The following is a 14,280-nucleotide window of genomic DNA, read 5'->3' on the forward strand; positions in this document are numbered from 1 at the left end:
AAAATCCGTTCTGGATTACATCTCAATCTGTGTGTATGAAACCAAGCTGAAAAGGCCAGGGATCTGCTGTTCTGAGTGTGTGTGTGTGTGTGTGTGTGTGTGTGTGTGTGTGTGTGACCTGGCTGGAGACTCCTAATCAGTGCTGTCGTAAATGATGGATGTGCCTTCACTACTCTGCTATGGTTAGAAAATGAAGGTTGTAGATATAACCTGTAATGACATGTCCATATATGAGGAGTATGTCGTCTTTATCCTCTGTGGAGTTAGTCCAGAATGCTAGAAAGATACAGAGGAGACATGTAGTCTAGGTAATGTTTATAGCGGACCCCTGGGGTGGAGAAGAAAATGGAGGGGGACATCAATGCTGACTGATGACTACGAAGAAGAGACGAGGTCATCCCTAAGGTCACCGAGATGAGCCGGCAAGAGACGCTGGGAGGAGCGAGGTCATGTTACCAGTGGACCGGACAGTGTGCTTCATGAAACCGGAAGTTACCATGGAGACGGAACAGGAGACAAGAAGGAGGGGGAAGCTGAGAGATAAAGAGGGGGGCCCGAGAGGAACCGGGAGTGGAGTTGAGTTCGGTTGAGCTGGTGTGATTTGGGTTTTGAGTGCCTTGTGATCCTTACCCGCTGCGTCGGGGTGATTCGGGGTGGACAGTCCTCTACCGTGCACCACCTTGCCACAGGAGTCCCCCAGGGCTCTGTACTAGGACCTCTTCTCTTTGCCATATACACCACCTCACTGGGTGAGATCATTCGATCACATGGCTTCTCCTACCACTGCTATGCAGATGACACCCAGCTCTATCTGTCATTTCCATCGGACGACCACACTGTCTCTGCACGAATATCAAACTGTCTCTCTGACATATCAAAATGGATGAGATCCCACCATCTCCAACTCAACCTCTCTAAAACTGAACTACTTGTCATCCCAGCAAAACCATCCATACAGCACAATATCTCAATCTAAAATGACTTCCTATCTCTGGCTCCTTCAAAGGCAGTTCGAAATCTGGGTGTTGTGATTGATGAACACCTGACCTGTAAAGATCATGTTGCCTTTGTTGCTCGTTCATGCTGCTTTGCGCTGTATAACATACGAAAGATCAGACCATACCTAACACAACATGCCACCCAGCTCCTGGTGCAATCTACTGTCATCTCCCGCTTCGATTACGGCAATGTCCTTCTAACTGGTCTTCCAGGCTGTACTGTGAGACCTCTTCAAATGGTCCAGAATGCAGCGGCGCGTCTGGTCTTCAATCAGCCTTAAAGAGCACACGTCACCCCTCTGTTCATTGAGCTCCACTGGCTACCGCTAGCAGCACGCATCAAATTCAAATTGATAACACTAGCATACAAAGTCCGAGACGGTACGGCTCCCATCTACCTGAATCCTCTTGCAAAGGCTTACGTCTCGGCCCGGCCGCTCCGGTCATCACGGGATCGTCGGCTAGCAGTGCCTACACCACGCTCAGGACCATCCAGACTCTTCTCATGCATCGTTCCACAAATGTGGAATGACCTTCCAAGCACTACCAGAACTGCGGCTTCCTTTTCTATTTTCAAGAAACTCCTGAAGACCCTGCTCTTCAGAGAGCATCTTCTAAACTAGCACCCTCCCTGCACCCGTCCCCCCTCTCTACCGTCCACTCCTTGTTCCCTCCTCTCCATGACTGATGTCAAGTTGCTGTTGTTATTGTTGTTGTTAGCCTCAAGGGCAAAATGCCAATTATCACTTGTAAGTCGCTTAGGACAAAAGTGTCTGCTAAATACATAAACATAAACATAAACATTCTGTCGGAATAATCTTTTTTCAATAAAAACCTTGGTTTCTTATTGTGAGAAACTAAAAGAACAACTTTGTCTGGGGCCTCCGTCTGTTGTCGGGTAACCGGAAAAGGTGAGAAGCTGGTTACTTCATATCCCACTCCAAGGTGTTTAGACGAGTCACTTTAAAGTCTTTGACCTGAGCCACAGGTGGCTGAAGGTGTGCTGGTGTTTGAACCGAGTCTTCCTTTGAGCTGCGAGCCGTTTGTGTTGCCAGAATCAGAGTCTAGGTTATTGGTGATTGCTAATGAGCTCCTACAGTGTGCAGGCAGCTTAGAGAGCGGCTGAATATCATGCCCACGCACAAATAGAAATACAAGTGAGCCCTGAGACGTAGCATCTGTTAAAGAGTTAGGCTAGCTTGGGAGGATGGCTTGTAACACGTACCGTCTGGTAGGTGATGACCAGCTGGATGACCGGCAACGCATAAAACACAGCAATGGTAGCGATATTCCTGAGGGAACACACGCATCATCTGATTTAACCACGATGTCGCAGGAAGCATGCTTTTATTTTTTACTTGTCCTGATGGAGACGGTGACTGCAGGCCTGAACTGTCCCAGGCCAACAGCCTCCTCACCAGAAGTAGATCTGGTATTTCTTGCTGAGGATCCTCTTGTCTTTGCGGGCCAGGTCAGACACACACAGATACTTCTGTTTAAAAGGAAACACACCAGCAGCAACTATGTTAATGAGTCCCGATCACCTAACCAAGTGGAGATGAGGACAGAAGAATCCTACCTTGGTGCGGACAATGTTCTTGTCAGAGTCGATATCGTCTAAAGTGTCGTAGTCGTCCTCCTCCACTGAGCTCAAGGACTCCTGTCTGCTGCGAGCTACGCTGTCCAGTGAGCGCTCTGACAGACAGGAAGAGGAGCAACCAGGGGTTAAACGTTTTCAAATACCATCTCAGGTGATCTGCAAGATTCTGATTGATTTGGTGACTGACTGGAGCAGCTTTGCTGCAGCGTCACAGATAAAGAAGAGGAGCGGTCAGCTCTTCTTCTGATGACAGCGGCGCGGTTCAGACGAACAGCAGCACCGTGGCATGGCTGCATGTCTGTGTGTGTGATCATACCTATGTAGCCATAGTTGTTGTCGGTGGACGTGGCGCTGTCAGTGATGGCCTCTGAGCTCAGCGTGCTGCCGTTATCAGCTGGCAGGAAGGATGTTTGGATTTAACTCAATCTTCAGTCAAAGACATTAAAGCAAGGCGATTCAATTGCGGGCCTCAAGGGCCGGTGTCCAGCACATTTTAGTGGTTTCTCTAGTCAAACACACGAGATTCAGTGGTTGAATCGCCTGCAGCAGCTCATCAGGCTCTGCAGAATCCTGTTAATCACCTGCCGAGTCAAATCAGGTGTGTTGAAGCTGGGTAAAAGCCTAAACGTGCTGGATGTCAGCCCTCGAGGCCCGTTAGAGGAATACTTCAGTTCCTATCTAACCTGATCAACCTCAGTGGGGAGAAATGGGGTTAAAGGTCGACTATGAAACAATTTAATAAGAAGCTATGTTTTTAATAATACACCCACGGGGTGTTTGGAGGTGTTCCGATGGAAGGTACAGTATTTCCTTTAAAGTGCTTCTTTAATGTTCTTTAAAATGTCAGAAAAATATCATCTAAGGTCAAAAGGTTACTTTGGTTAACTTTCCAGGTTTTCAGATAACTAGCAGGTGTTTGAAAATACTAAATCAAGTGAAGTGGGGAGGCTTCCCTAAAAAACACACGGTATTGGAGTCACATGACTCGTTATGTACCTAAAGAAAAACTTAGAAGAAGACATGCTCAACTCCGGTTATTTTTAGTTGCTGTGGTAACAGATTTAACTAGTTCGGGGGTCGGTAACCCGCTGCTCTGGAGCCACATGCGGCTCTTTCATCCTTCTGATGCAGCTCTCTGTGCCTTTAAAATAATAAATAAGTATTTAATTAAAATGTATTTCATTTTACTGCATTCATTTTATATGTGTATGCCAATTCTACATTTAAAGATTGTCTGCGTAAACCTGAACAGGTCCAACGTGAAACCAGGTTAACGGGTAACCTGCTTGTGTATAAACAAATGTCTCTACAAGCGCTTCCTGAGCTGAAGAGGATATGAGATTCTGGACTTTCCCTCAGACAAGCTCGTGAATGTGTTGCAGCGTTGCCGCATTGGAGACAGGAACAAGCGCTATTCAGCCAAAGTTTCGTCATCGGGGAACATTTCACACAAGTCTCTCTGAGAGAGATTCTGGAGAGCACTCACTTAAAATGTCAGCGCAACTGCATGCGTTGAAGTAATTCTTTCTATTCTTTCTCCATCAAAACAAACGGTCAAATAGGGTAAACTGTGAACCCTGCCACTTAACCGTTTTGCCTTCTTGTGAAGATTGTTGCAAAGGGAAACAATTAAACTTGATTAAGAGCAGAGCCATGCGCACTGCGTTATCTACATCTTTGTAAATGAGGGAGAAAAATAAATATTGATCAGATCCTTTTCTTACCTTTCCAACATTGTTTCATAAAAAGTTTTGTTCAGTACAAAGTTTAATTACAACAATTAAACGAGACAGAGCCTGGATTTGTATTCTGAAAAGGAGACCCGCGTCAAAAAGCGTCACCTGCTCAACTTTAAAACCACTAACAGGGTGAAAAATATCAAAATATTGTAGGCAAAGATGGGCTACAACTTCTGGATCCACTTTATACAAATAGTTTTATCAACCCTCTCAGGCTCAAAATAACTTTTGATAAAAGGACAAACAACCAAGTCCATCAGGGGTACTTCTGAGTTGAAAAATGCTCATGAAATATGTATGTGGAGTAACGAGGTAGGTAGGTTTTAACGTTGCACATCTGCAACGCCTGCCTCCAGAGGGTTAATTATCTTCTGTTGAAAGATAACTCTGACGTACATGAACAACCGGTGTTGGTTGCTGTCACCTGTTGTGCCTGGATAAAGTAGCTCTCGGCTCGCTGAGGGTGGGCCAAAGTGCAAGTGGGTGGGCCCAGGTCCGGTAGGCCCACCCACATCGCCGCGGCCGCTGTGGCTCCCAGTGTTTCTTTACTGTGGGAAATGGGTAATAATGGCTCTTTGAAGGGAAAATGTTGCCGACCCCTGAACTGGTTTAACGATGGTTAGCGTTTGTGTATGTGATGATTGTATTGACATCGTATTCATCGATTTCCAACAGAAAATGACTATGAGAAGCATAGAGATCATATAAACAGAGACGACATGGGCTGGGGCTTTCTATTGGCACTGGTGTAACTGCAGGCTGATGGGCCACCAGTTGCCCCCAGTTCATTCCTTGGACTAAAAAAGTTGTAACATCCAGGAATGGTCAGTTTTCCCCAACAGATTGACCTACATGCCACCGGTCATCTGCAGACATAAATTCCATTCTCCAACGTGGATTTTACATCCTAGCTTCCAACAAGCCAGAAGGATACTGCAGTGCTTGTTGACATTTCAGGAGGAACACGATGTCAGCCTGTGTTCCCAAACAAAAGCCTTCTTTTGATAACACCGCAGGATTGCTCACTCTCATGTAAAAGGAACTTTTACAACTCATAAGTTAAATAATCATTAAATAATGATATGGTTGAATGAACAAATATTATATGAATACTAATGAAATGTTTTGATTAATCTGTGCTTAAATTACTGTGGTTGAAATGAATTTAATTATTACAATGAAACATTTTGGTGTTATGATCAGTAATGTTTGATTTAACAAGGGAATCTACACTCAGACACACAAGGTTCATTAGAGATAAGATAAAGTTAAAGTAATTTCTGCACATAAATATTTTCTTACCCACAAATCAGAGCATCCTGTTTCTGAAAGAAGGCGTGATGTTCTGAGGTTTGTTTGTTAACACCTATTAACATGGCACGTCCCGACTGGCCAAGTAAATCATAATATGAGAATATTAAAACAGAATCACTGGTGAGTGATGCATTCATTCTGTGAGATTCAGCATTCTGTTAGTTGAGCTAACTCTGACTGGCAATCGGAGGGAAACTCTGCTCCCATCGCATCTCTTGACAAGCTGTCAAAACCTACACGATACAGCTGACACAGCAAAATGGTTCCTTCAGATATTCAGAAACAGCTGTTCTAGACGCAAAAGATTTCAGCTTTCTGTTGTGATCCGGGAGAAGACTCTGGACCGACCTGGTCGTACTGCAGTCTTTTCTACAAACTTCGGTACTTTGGGGTCACCCAGCCTCTTAACCTCTCGAGTAGCAGGTGATGGCCAACAGTGTCAAAGGCTGCAGTCAGGTCCAGCAGGACCAGAACAGAACAGTCCCCTGCATCACTGTGAGTCAGAAGGTCATTAGAGACCCTAAGAAGAGCTGTTTCAGTAGAATGAGCTCTACGGAAACCTGACTGGAAGCTATCATAGATGTTATGTTCATCAAGAGCAGCTGTGAGTTGTTTAGCCACAACCTTTTCCAAGATCTTGGAGATGAACGGAAGTTTAGAGATGGGTCTGAAGCTGCTATGGAGAAAGGCGCCAAGACTCGGTTTATTAAGAAGCGGGTGGATTACAGCGTTCTTAAAGTAAGCAGGGACCTGACCAGAAACCAGAGAAGCATTAATTATAGAGAGCACGCTGGGACCGATGGACTGAAAAGCACTTTTAAACAAAGATGAGGGTAAGATGTGGAGGGGGCATGCAGAGGTCTTCATAGAGTTTACTAGTTTGGTTTACTCAGGCAAAGAAACAGGAGCAAAGCTATCTAGGATGACGGATCGGGTTGAGTCGAGAGAGGCAGAAAAAAGGCTGAGGGAGATATGCTAGATCTGACCTTACTGACTTTGTCCACAAAGAAAGACAGAAAGTTCTCACAGTCTGCAACAGAGTGAATGGAGGCTGTAGGAGAGGCAGGAGAGACGATGCTGCTGATGGTGTTAAACAGCACCTTGGGGTTCCCTTTGCTCTGGGACACCAGGTTGGAGAAATAGGAAACCATTGCATCTCAGACTGCAGAGTTAAATGATGTCAGAAGATCCTTTAGAAGCAGCAGATGGATGTGGAGATGGGTTTTCTTCCACAAGCACTCAATTTTTCTGCATTGGCACTTCAGGTGGTGTGTGTGGGGCCAGAAAATTGCTGGGTAAAGCTGAAGGAGTCCATGAGACTGGAGAAGGCCATGGCAAAGTGGCCTGTGGGATCATCAATGTGAATGTTAAAATCACCAACAACCACCAGTCTGGTCAGCTTCATGGTGGAAAATAAAGTCACTAAACTCCTGAAGGAAAGAACAGTTTGTGCCAGGTGGACAATAAACCACAGCACGGTAAAACGGGTCCTTTCTTACACCCGACTTTAATCAGAGGCAGTTCAAAAGAAGCAAAGCGACCAGAGGTTGTAGAGCTACATGTAAGATGGTCTCTGAAAACAACAGCTAGGCCTCCATCACAACCAGAACCCTGGGGCTGGCTAAGGAAAGAATAACCACTCGGGCAAAGTTAAAAAAGACCAGAATAATCAGATGCTTGCTGCCAAACTTCAGTCAGAAACAGAAAGTCCAGGTTTACAGAGAGAATTAGATAATTGAGCAGAAAGGACTTATTGTTAACAGAGAGGGCATTTAATAGAGCCATGCTGAGTGAGGTGGAGGAACCAGAAACTACAGAAACAGCTGGAGTTAGTGGACGTAAATTAGCAGGATTACCTCCACGGTGCTTATAAAAACCACTTATGGAGTAAACAGGAGGAGAAACCACTGAAGAATGAGGATAAACAGACCTTAAAAAACTTGGACAGAGAAATTGCACCACATCGCAGCCTGGAGGGAATGCGGAAGTGGCGCACAGTTCTCCAAACAAAGGAAAAGAAGCTAAACCACGCCCAAGAGAAATCTTATTCTCACCTGGATTCCTGCTCGTTTACCCCTTTGTCTCAGATGTTTTCCCAGGATCGGATAAACATTGCTGTAGGCGTTTGGGTAGGAATCAGCATTTGGCTCCGGGCCAGCGCGCTGCTCATGAAAACAAACGGAGGTAAATCCTTGGTGCATCCTGGGCTATCGCGAACGAACGGAAGGACAAAAGCAGTGGAGGTTTTACCATTAGGCACAGGTCGGTGGCCGCCTGGGGCCCCCTTATGTTGGGGGGTCCCCTAGCCCTGACTGCTGGCACCCCTCTGTTAATGCAACAATGGACCATTCCATTAAGACGTAGATGCACAAACAGGAAGTGGTTGGTAGTCATTCCACTTCAATCCAGTTGGTGGCAGTAATGCACCAAATTGTTGTTTGCCAAGTGCCATAAGACCACAAATAAGAAGAGAAAGCAGAAAAAGAAGAAGAGAGGCGGGAGCGTTCGTAACAAACTCGAAGCGTTAGTCAAAACATTAAGCATGAAATGAAGTTATCCTAGTGGCTTCAATAAGCGAAAGAAGCAGTTTGCTTTAAAAAAGCTTTTATCTTCACTTCCAAATGTGACGTCATTTCTCAATGTAAACATCAAAAGGAAGCAGAAAAGGAAAGACAATGGAAAATGTTTAAAGGGAAGAAAACATGGACCAAAATGGAAAATAGAAGAAAAAAAAGGAAAGGCACAGGAGCACTGACAAGAAGAAAGCAGAGCAAATATTGAAGGCACTCAAATGGAGAGAGACAGGAAAAAAGAGGACTAATAAAAAGTGAAAATAACTCATGTCAGAAGAGGGTAGAGTTTCGCAAATCCAGTTAAAGAGAAGATTGTCGAAAATTTTGTGTCTGTGTCTGTCTGTGTTTGCCTTGGGCCCCCAAATAGCTAAATCTACCACTGGACAAAAGAGTCTGGGGATCATAGGAGATGGTAGCCGGGACACTACCAAAGACGACCGCAGACAGTAGCAAGGCGGAAAGGAGGAGGTTAGTAGAGAAAAGTTTGAAAAAGTGGCCGGTGACCACGGCTAAACCAAGCACAGGCGCCATCTTGTTACTGACACGGAAGCAGATAGCCCCAGAAAAACGCGACGCTCTCTGTTGTCCTGGTGGGGAATTACTTTGTAAGACTCCACAGGTGATGGAGAAGCCTGAGGGTAAAACATCTCTGTAAATGCGTGCGCGTGACTCCACACCTGAGCTGACAGAGATGTATAAATCAGGCTTTACATCATCCACCTCTGGGTTAGTTAAAAACATCACAACTCTTCATCTGTCCAGCTGAGCCATTAGACTGGAATCTAGTCGAGATCCCGCCTCTCCCACACATTCTTGCTGGATTAGAGGCATCACGTCTCTTAGTGGACAATGGGATTACGTGGTATTTTCCTGTTTGATGTTCCCAGTCAGCTGTTGATGCGTTGTATGGGTGTGTCTGCCAGATAAAACAAAAGGTAGTTTTCTAGGAGCACTACTAAGAGTAACACGGACCGATGCAGCTCGGCCAGACAACAGTTTCCACATTTTTCAGCTGAGTTTTATTTCTGTGGAGCATACAGGCTAACTTACACTGTTTAATAATCACCTCATGCCCCACCAGTGCCGCGGGTCTCCTCTTCCTACGAGGGGCGCACCCACATTCTGTCACGGAGCTCGCATGGGAACAAAACTACCCTCGGATGGACCGACTCAAACCACGCTATACAGAGCTGTTTCAGGCTGAGCAGTAGGGCTGGACAATTTAGAAAAAAGCTTATCGATTAAAAAAACATGTTTACAATTGATATCAATAATTATAGAAAACTATGAAAAATGTAGAAAATTCTTTGTGTTTTTGATTGGCTGGGTGTAGGTAATGATTCTAGTATGAAGCTACTCGATCCATTTTTTTTCTATTGAACTACACACCTATCAATCAATATATATCATTACTGAATTATTGTCCAGTCTTACCGAGTAGTGCTCATGGAAAACTAGCTATAGATTACCGTCACAAACACTAATACTTAAAAAAAATGTTACTGTCCACTGTCGCTTCTCAGATTTTTGGCTAAGGTCAAGTGTATCTGTGCAGCTGTTTTATCATGACAGACAGGTTACAATCAACAGTTTTGACACCATTAGTTTAGCATCATATGGTTTTTACACATGATTTGATGGTTACCCTAAATAACCTTAATCATGTTAATATTGCCAGCAGCAGCAACTCCGCTGAATCCGGGCAATTAAATATGTCTCCAAACTGAGGCTGAGCAGGAGGCTATCTAAGACAAGTAACATAAAAACATTTTTATTAAAACTTTTACACAGAAACACACTTAAAAAGGCCAAACCTAACCCTGACCAACTCACCGAAGGAGCCATAATCGTACGGGTAGACTGGAGTCTTCCCTGTAGAGGAACACACACACACACACATTAGTGTACGCATGTACACACATCAGTAACTGATGTTACCCCCTCATCTTTACAAGTACTCCTTAATCCACGCATTGCAGCAGCGCCTAGTCCAAAGCTGACGCAGCTTGACAAAATTCGTGCAGTTGCGGCTGGAGTAAATTGATAATATGCATCAATCATATATTACTTTGAGTCTTCATTAAACACATCCAGCCCAATGTTTTTTTTACACAGGACACTGTGAATGCTGTCATCATTTAGGTAATGAAATATTAATTTGCCCATGCACCCCCGTAACACACTCAAAGACCACTAGGGGTACGTTGTGCACCCCTGGTTGGGAATCACTGCTCTATACGACCATCTACATAGTTCTACAGAGCTGTCGTGAAGTTAGATGTTGCTGATGATGTGCCTGATGTAAACTTAACAAGTGGGTACATCTGTACGGGATCCAGGTGAGTCACTATCCTGACCAAGGGGCCATTTTGGTCTGCATTTTTTGAAGCCAAGAGGGAGAGGCTAAAATTGCACCCTCATCTGCTAGGAGCTGACACCAGAAGTGAGCAAATTCTCATGGACTCCCATGTTAAAAATGCCAATTTCACAGCAGAAGTAAACACGTTTACAGCCTGGTTCAAAAACCCATTTTAAGCTTAGTAGATCTAGTTTACATTCAGGACAACTCTGAGGGGGTGAATATTTTTGTAACTCTTCTGTTTAAATGCAATTAAATGCTTAAAAGTCTAAATAATTAATCAGCATCAGAGCCATGTGACTTCAGAGCTAGCAATGGGAGCTAACTCTGGGGAAAGGCCTCAGCCTGGGCCTCACGTTAACAGATGTTCGGTCATTTCGACTTTCTGAAATTTAGTTGTGTCCTCTGTGTGTCTGGATGTTAATCGTGGAATTGGTTGAACAAAGAAGGCAAGCTGTGTTTACTGACTGCACTGACTGAAAATTAAATTTCTGTACTTTATTATGCTGGTTGAATAGGGGAAATGCTGAGTCATTTAACTGCTTGTTTAAACATGTTACTGGTTGCTGCTGGATAAGAAACTTGAGCGGCTGCCCGGCTTCTCCTGTCTCCTGCCCGGAAACAGTTGCTAGTGCAGTCAGCTGGCTGTTCCCGTTCCCTTGGACAATTGGGACGCATGGACTGGCTCAGATGCAAGCCTGCAGTCATGCCGGTCACTTGTGGATCTTTGAGGGGGACCATAGAAACACTGCAGCTCTTTTAGTTGACGCTGCTTCACTTTTGAGTCACTCAACGGCATTCTGGGAGTGTCGACTTGGCTCCGGTAGCCGAGTTGACGCTCCCAGAGCCGGTTGCGTCGACAACGGCGAACTCGCAGATCTTTGACTGCTGTGGACCAGCGAAGCCCGATATCCTCTGTCAGCTTACCTAGTTTTGATTTCATTTATAACCCCAGCCTCGCACGGAAGCAAGTCGGCCGTGCAGGTGGGCTACCCCGGTCCCCGGAGCCCTTCTTAGCTTCTAGGTTAGCTAAGTTAGTTAGCTACATTGGTTCATTTGTTCCAACACTGTTCCAAACATAACAGCCCCACTCTCATCTCCACCTCTTTTCCCATTTTTGGATTGTCTGGGTGTGACAAGATGTTTGTCATGGCCAAAATGTCGGTGTTGGGAACCTCCCATTTTTGTTTTCAATCTGCCCCCCACGGAACAATGGGCGGGCTATGTTCATATTTTTTAAACACTGATGATCATGATCAAAGGTCGTTTGAGTCCTGGAACAGGGCCAAACACAAAGCTCAGCTCATCGTTTCTTCTTTACAACAGCTGGAGTCAGAGCTTAAGTTTGCAGGCAGCAACATGGGGTAGGGGTACAAGAGGAGGAACTGTGTTGCTGTACCTTCGTTGTTCTTCCCCAGAAGAGAGGCTGAGCCACACAGGAAGAGAAAGAGGGTCAAACACAGTCAGTTAGGTGTTTTGCTAAAATGTGACTTTCATTTATTTCTAAAATGATTTGTGACCCTAACCCTTTACCCGTCTCAGCAGGTGACACATCAGCTAGCGTCTGAAACAGCTCTCTCCTCTTCATCCTGCAAAAGCACAAATACAAAATAATCACTGCTTGTTTTCAGAATGCAGAAGACAAAACTAGAGTTATTCTTCACAGGACACTAACCCTACCTACTTGACTTCTGCATTAAAGCTGGAGCTACAGCTACGGTCACAATTAATATATCATACGAAGAAGGAAAAACTTTTATGCCGTTTACATGTTAGTGTCAGTACAGTCGGGTACAGGACCAGAATTTGGTTTCACACATGGGTCACATATGAGTTTTCCATTCTGAGGCTAATCTTTTTTTCAGACCTCTTCCTTGGCGGTCCAACTGGGACTGAGGTGACACTATGGACTGATTGGCCAGCTGAAATTCCGCCTACTGACTTCAATTGGCAAGTAGGATTGGACTGTAATGGGCCATGCCCATCTGTACCGGGTCGGCCCGGGCCTGGTATTTTTCCGGGCCAACCAAGGCTCATTCTCAGCCCTCTTCTCGAGGGGGTCTGCTTCAGGCCGACCAGGGCCAACACACCTACTGCTGACAGCAAATTCACACCTTCCATTAGAGCAAGCCTCTGATTGGTGGGTAGAATCAGCCCACATGGGCTTAAGGCAAGGATGTGTGGAGTCAACCGGGCCAGGCTGGGGCCGACTGGGGCTACCCGGCCCGGGCCGACCCGGTACAGATGGGAATGGCCCATAAGATTGGACTGGACTGTCCTAGCTGTGGGGGCTCTAATAGTGTGCCTAGACCGACAAGAATAGCAAAATCCTTTTGCTTCGGCAACAGACGGTCTAGATTCTAGGTTAGGACTTTTTGTTACTCTAGGCTTCTTCAACCAGCCTACGTGCACATCACGAGCATGCACACTCCAAAATGAGATCTTGAGTTCCGGCCTTGATGTTATTACAAAGGCAAGATGTACAGTACCATACAGTGCTCAGCATAAATGAGTGCGCCCCACTACAATTGTCAGAAAGCCTTTAGTTTCCTTTCAGAATCAACATTTTCTATGAGATACCATACTACCAAATACTCTCACAAAAGTGGGCCATTTATTATTTTGAACACACAAAAAAGTGATTTTCCTAACAAATCCATTCAATCCCATGTTGCAAAAATGAGTACACCACAATTATAATCTTAGGAGAAAAGACACACCTAAGACTACAAAATTTGAATTAACAGGCATTCAACCACCTGTGAGTCTAATGATTCATTCAAGAGGTGCCCAGCAGACAGGTGACTATAAAAGACATTACTTAACAAAGAAAAGTCTTTCCCATTCCATGCTTTCATGCATGGAAGAAAAATATCACTAAATTTGTGAAAGGAAATAATTTCTTTACACATAAAAGGTGAAGGCCACAAGAAGATCGGCAAAGCTTTACATATCAGTCAAAATACTGTAGTAAAAGTGATCCAAAATTTAAGAAAGATGGAAGTGAAACCATCTTACAGGGACGTTCAGGTTGTCCACGAAAATTAAAGAGCAAGTCACCCCCTATCAGTTTTAAGCCTGGGGCATACCAAAAGCAGACGCACCTTTCTTGCGTTTTTGTGAAGTCAAGTGGTCGCACAGAATGTGCCGCACCACTGAGCACTTCTAGGAAAGTCGCGCTATAGTCACATCATGCGGGACTTAACAGGAAGCAGGAAGTGACTATTGCTTATCTGCGATCAGACTTGCCATCGTTTTTTGTGAGACTGTATTCAAAATGGTCAAGTACGCCATTTAATAGAATATTTTACAGTTTTTCTCAATTGCTAAAACACTAAACCCTGCTGTCTGAACCAAATGCTGTTGCTTGAAACCGCTGATTGAATCCATCACTCTTTTGGCAAAACCATAAGCCTTTTTCACCTGTTTAGACACCACTTGCCAACACAATTTTATTGTGATGCACTTGTACTGCATGACAAAAGTCAAACACAATTAAAGCGCAAGTGTCACCACTTGAACACAACAACTACAGTTGATCACACTTGTGGCTAATGATGTGGGAGAACATATAAAGTAAGCCAATTTGAAGAGCACTGATTTGGGAGGCCCTACAATAGACAGAAATCTAAGAGGAAGAGTTCGTGTGAAAGGTGGTCGAGGTGGGCAGCGAATACAAAGAACAGTAATATCTGAT

At 44.7% G+C, this 14,280-nt stretch overlaps 1 protein-coding gene across 1 annotated transcript in view; it reads right to left on the reverse strand.

The window, feature by feature from the left end:
- sidt2 (SID1 transmembrane family, member 2) overlaps nt 1-14,280 on the reverse strand; it is a 60,642-nt gene that overhangs the window by 14,859 nt on the left and 31,503 nt on the right. Inside the window, exons 9-15 of the mRNA XM_015976893.3 lie at nt 12,117-12,172; nt 11,983-12,009; nt 10,058-10,096; nt 2,915-2,992; nt 2,578-2,693; nt 2,417-2,490; nt 2,224-2,290 (exon numbers count right to left, since the gene is read on the reverse strand). Of these exons, the coding sequence (XP_015832379.3) occupies nt 2,224-2,290; nt 2,417-2,490; nt 2,578-2,693; nt 2,915-2,992; nt 10,058-10,096; nt 11,983-12,009; nt 12,117-12,172 (457 nt within the window). The remainder of the gene's footprint in view (nt 1-2,223; nt 2,291-2,416; nt 2,491-2,577; nt 2,694-2,914; nt 2,993-10,057; nt 10,097-11,982; nt 12,010-12,116; nt 12,173-14,280) is intronic.

The sequence above is a fragment of the Nothobranchius furzeri genome, chromosome 13 (assembly GCF_043380555.1).
Source record: "Nothobranchius furzeri strain GRZ-AD chromosome 13, NfurGRZ-RIMD1, whole genome shotgun sequence".
In the NCBI taxonomy this organism is placed as follows: domain Eukaryota; kingdom Metazoa; phylum Chordata; class Actinopteri; order Cyprinodontiformes; family Nothobranchiidae; genus Nothobranchius; species Nothobranchius furzeri.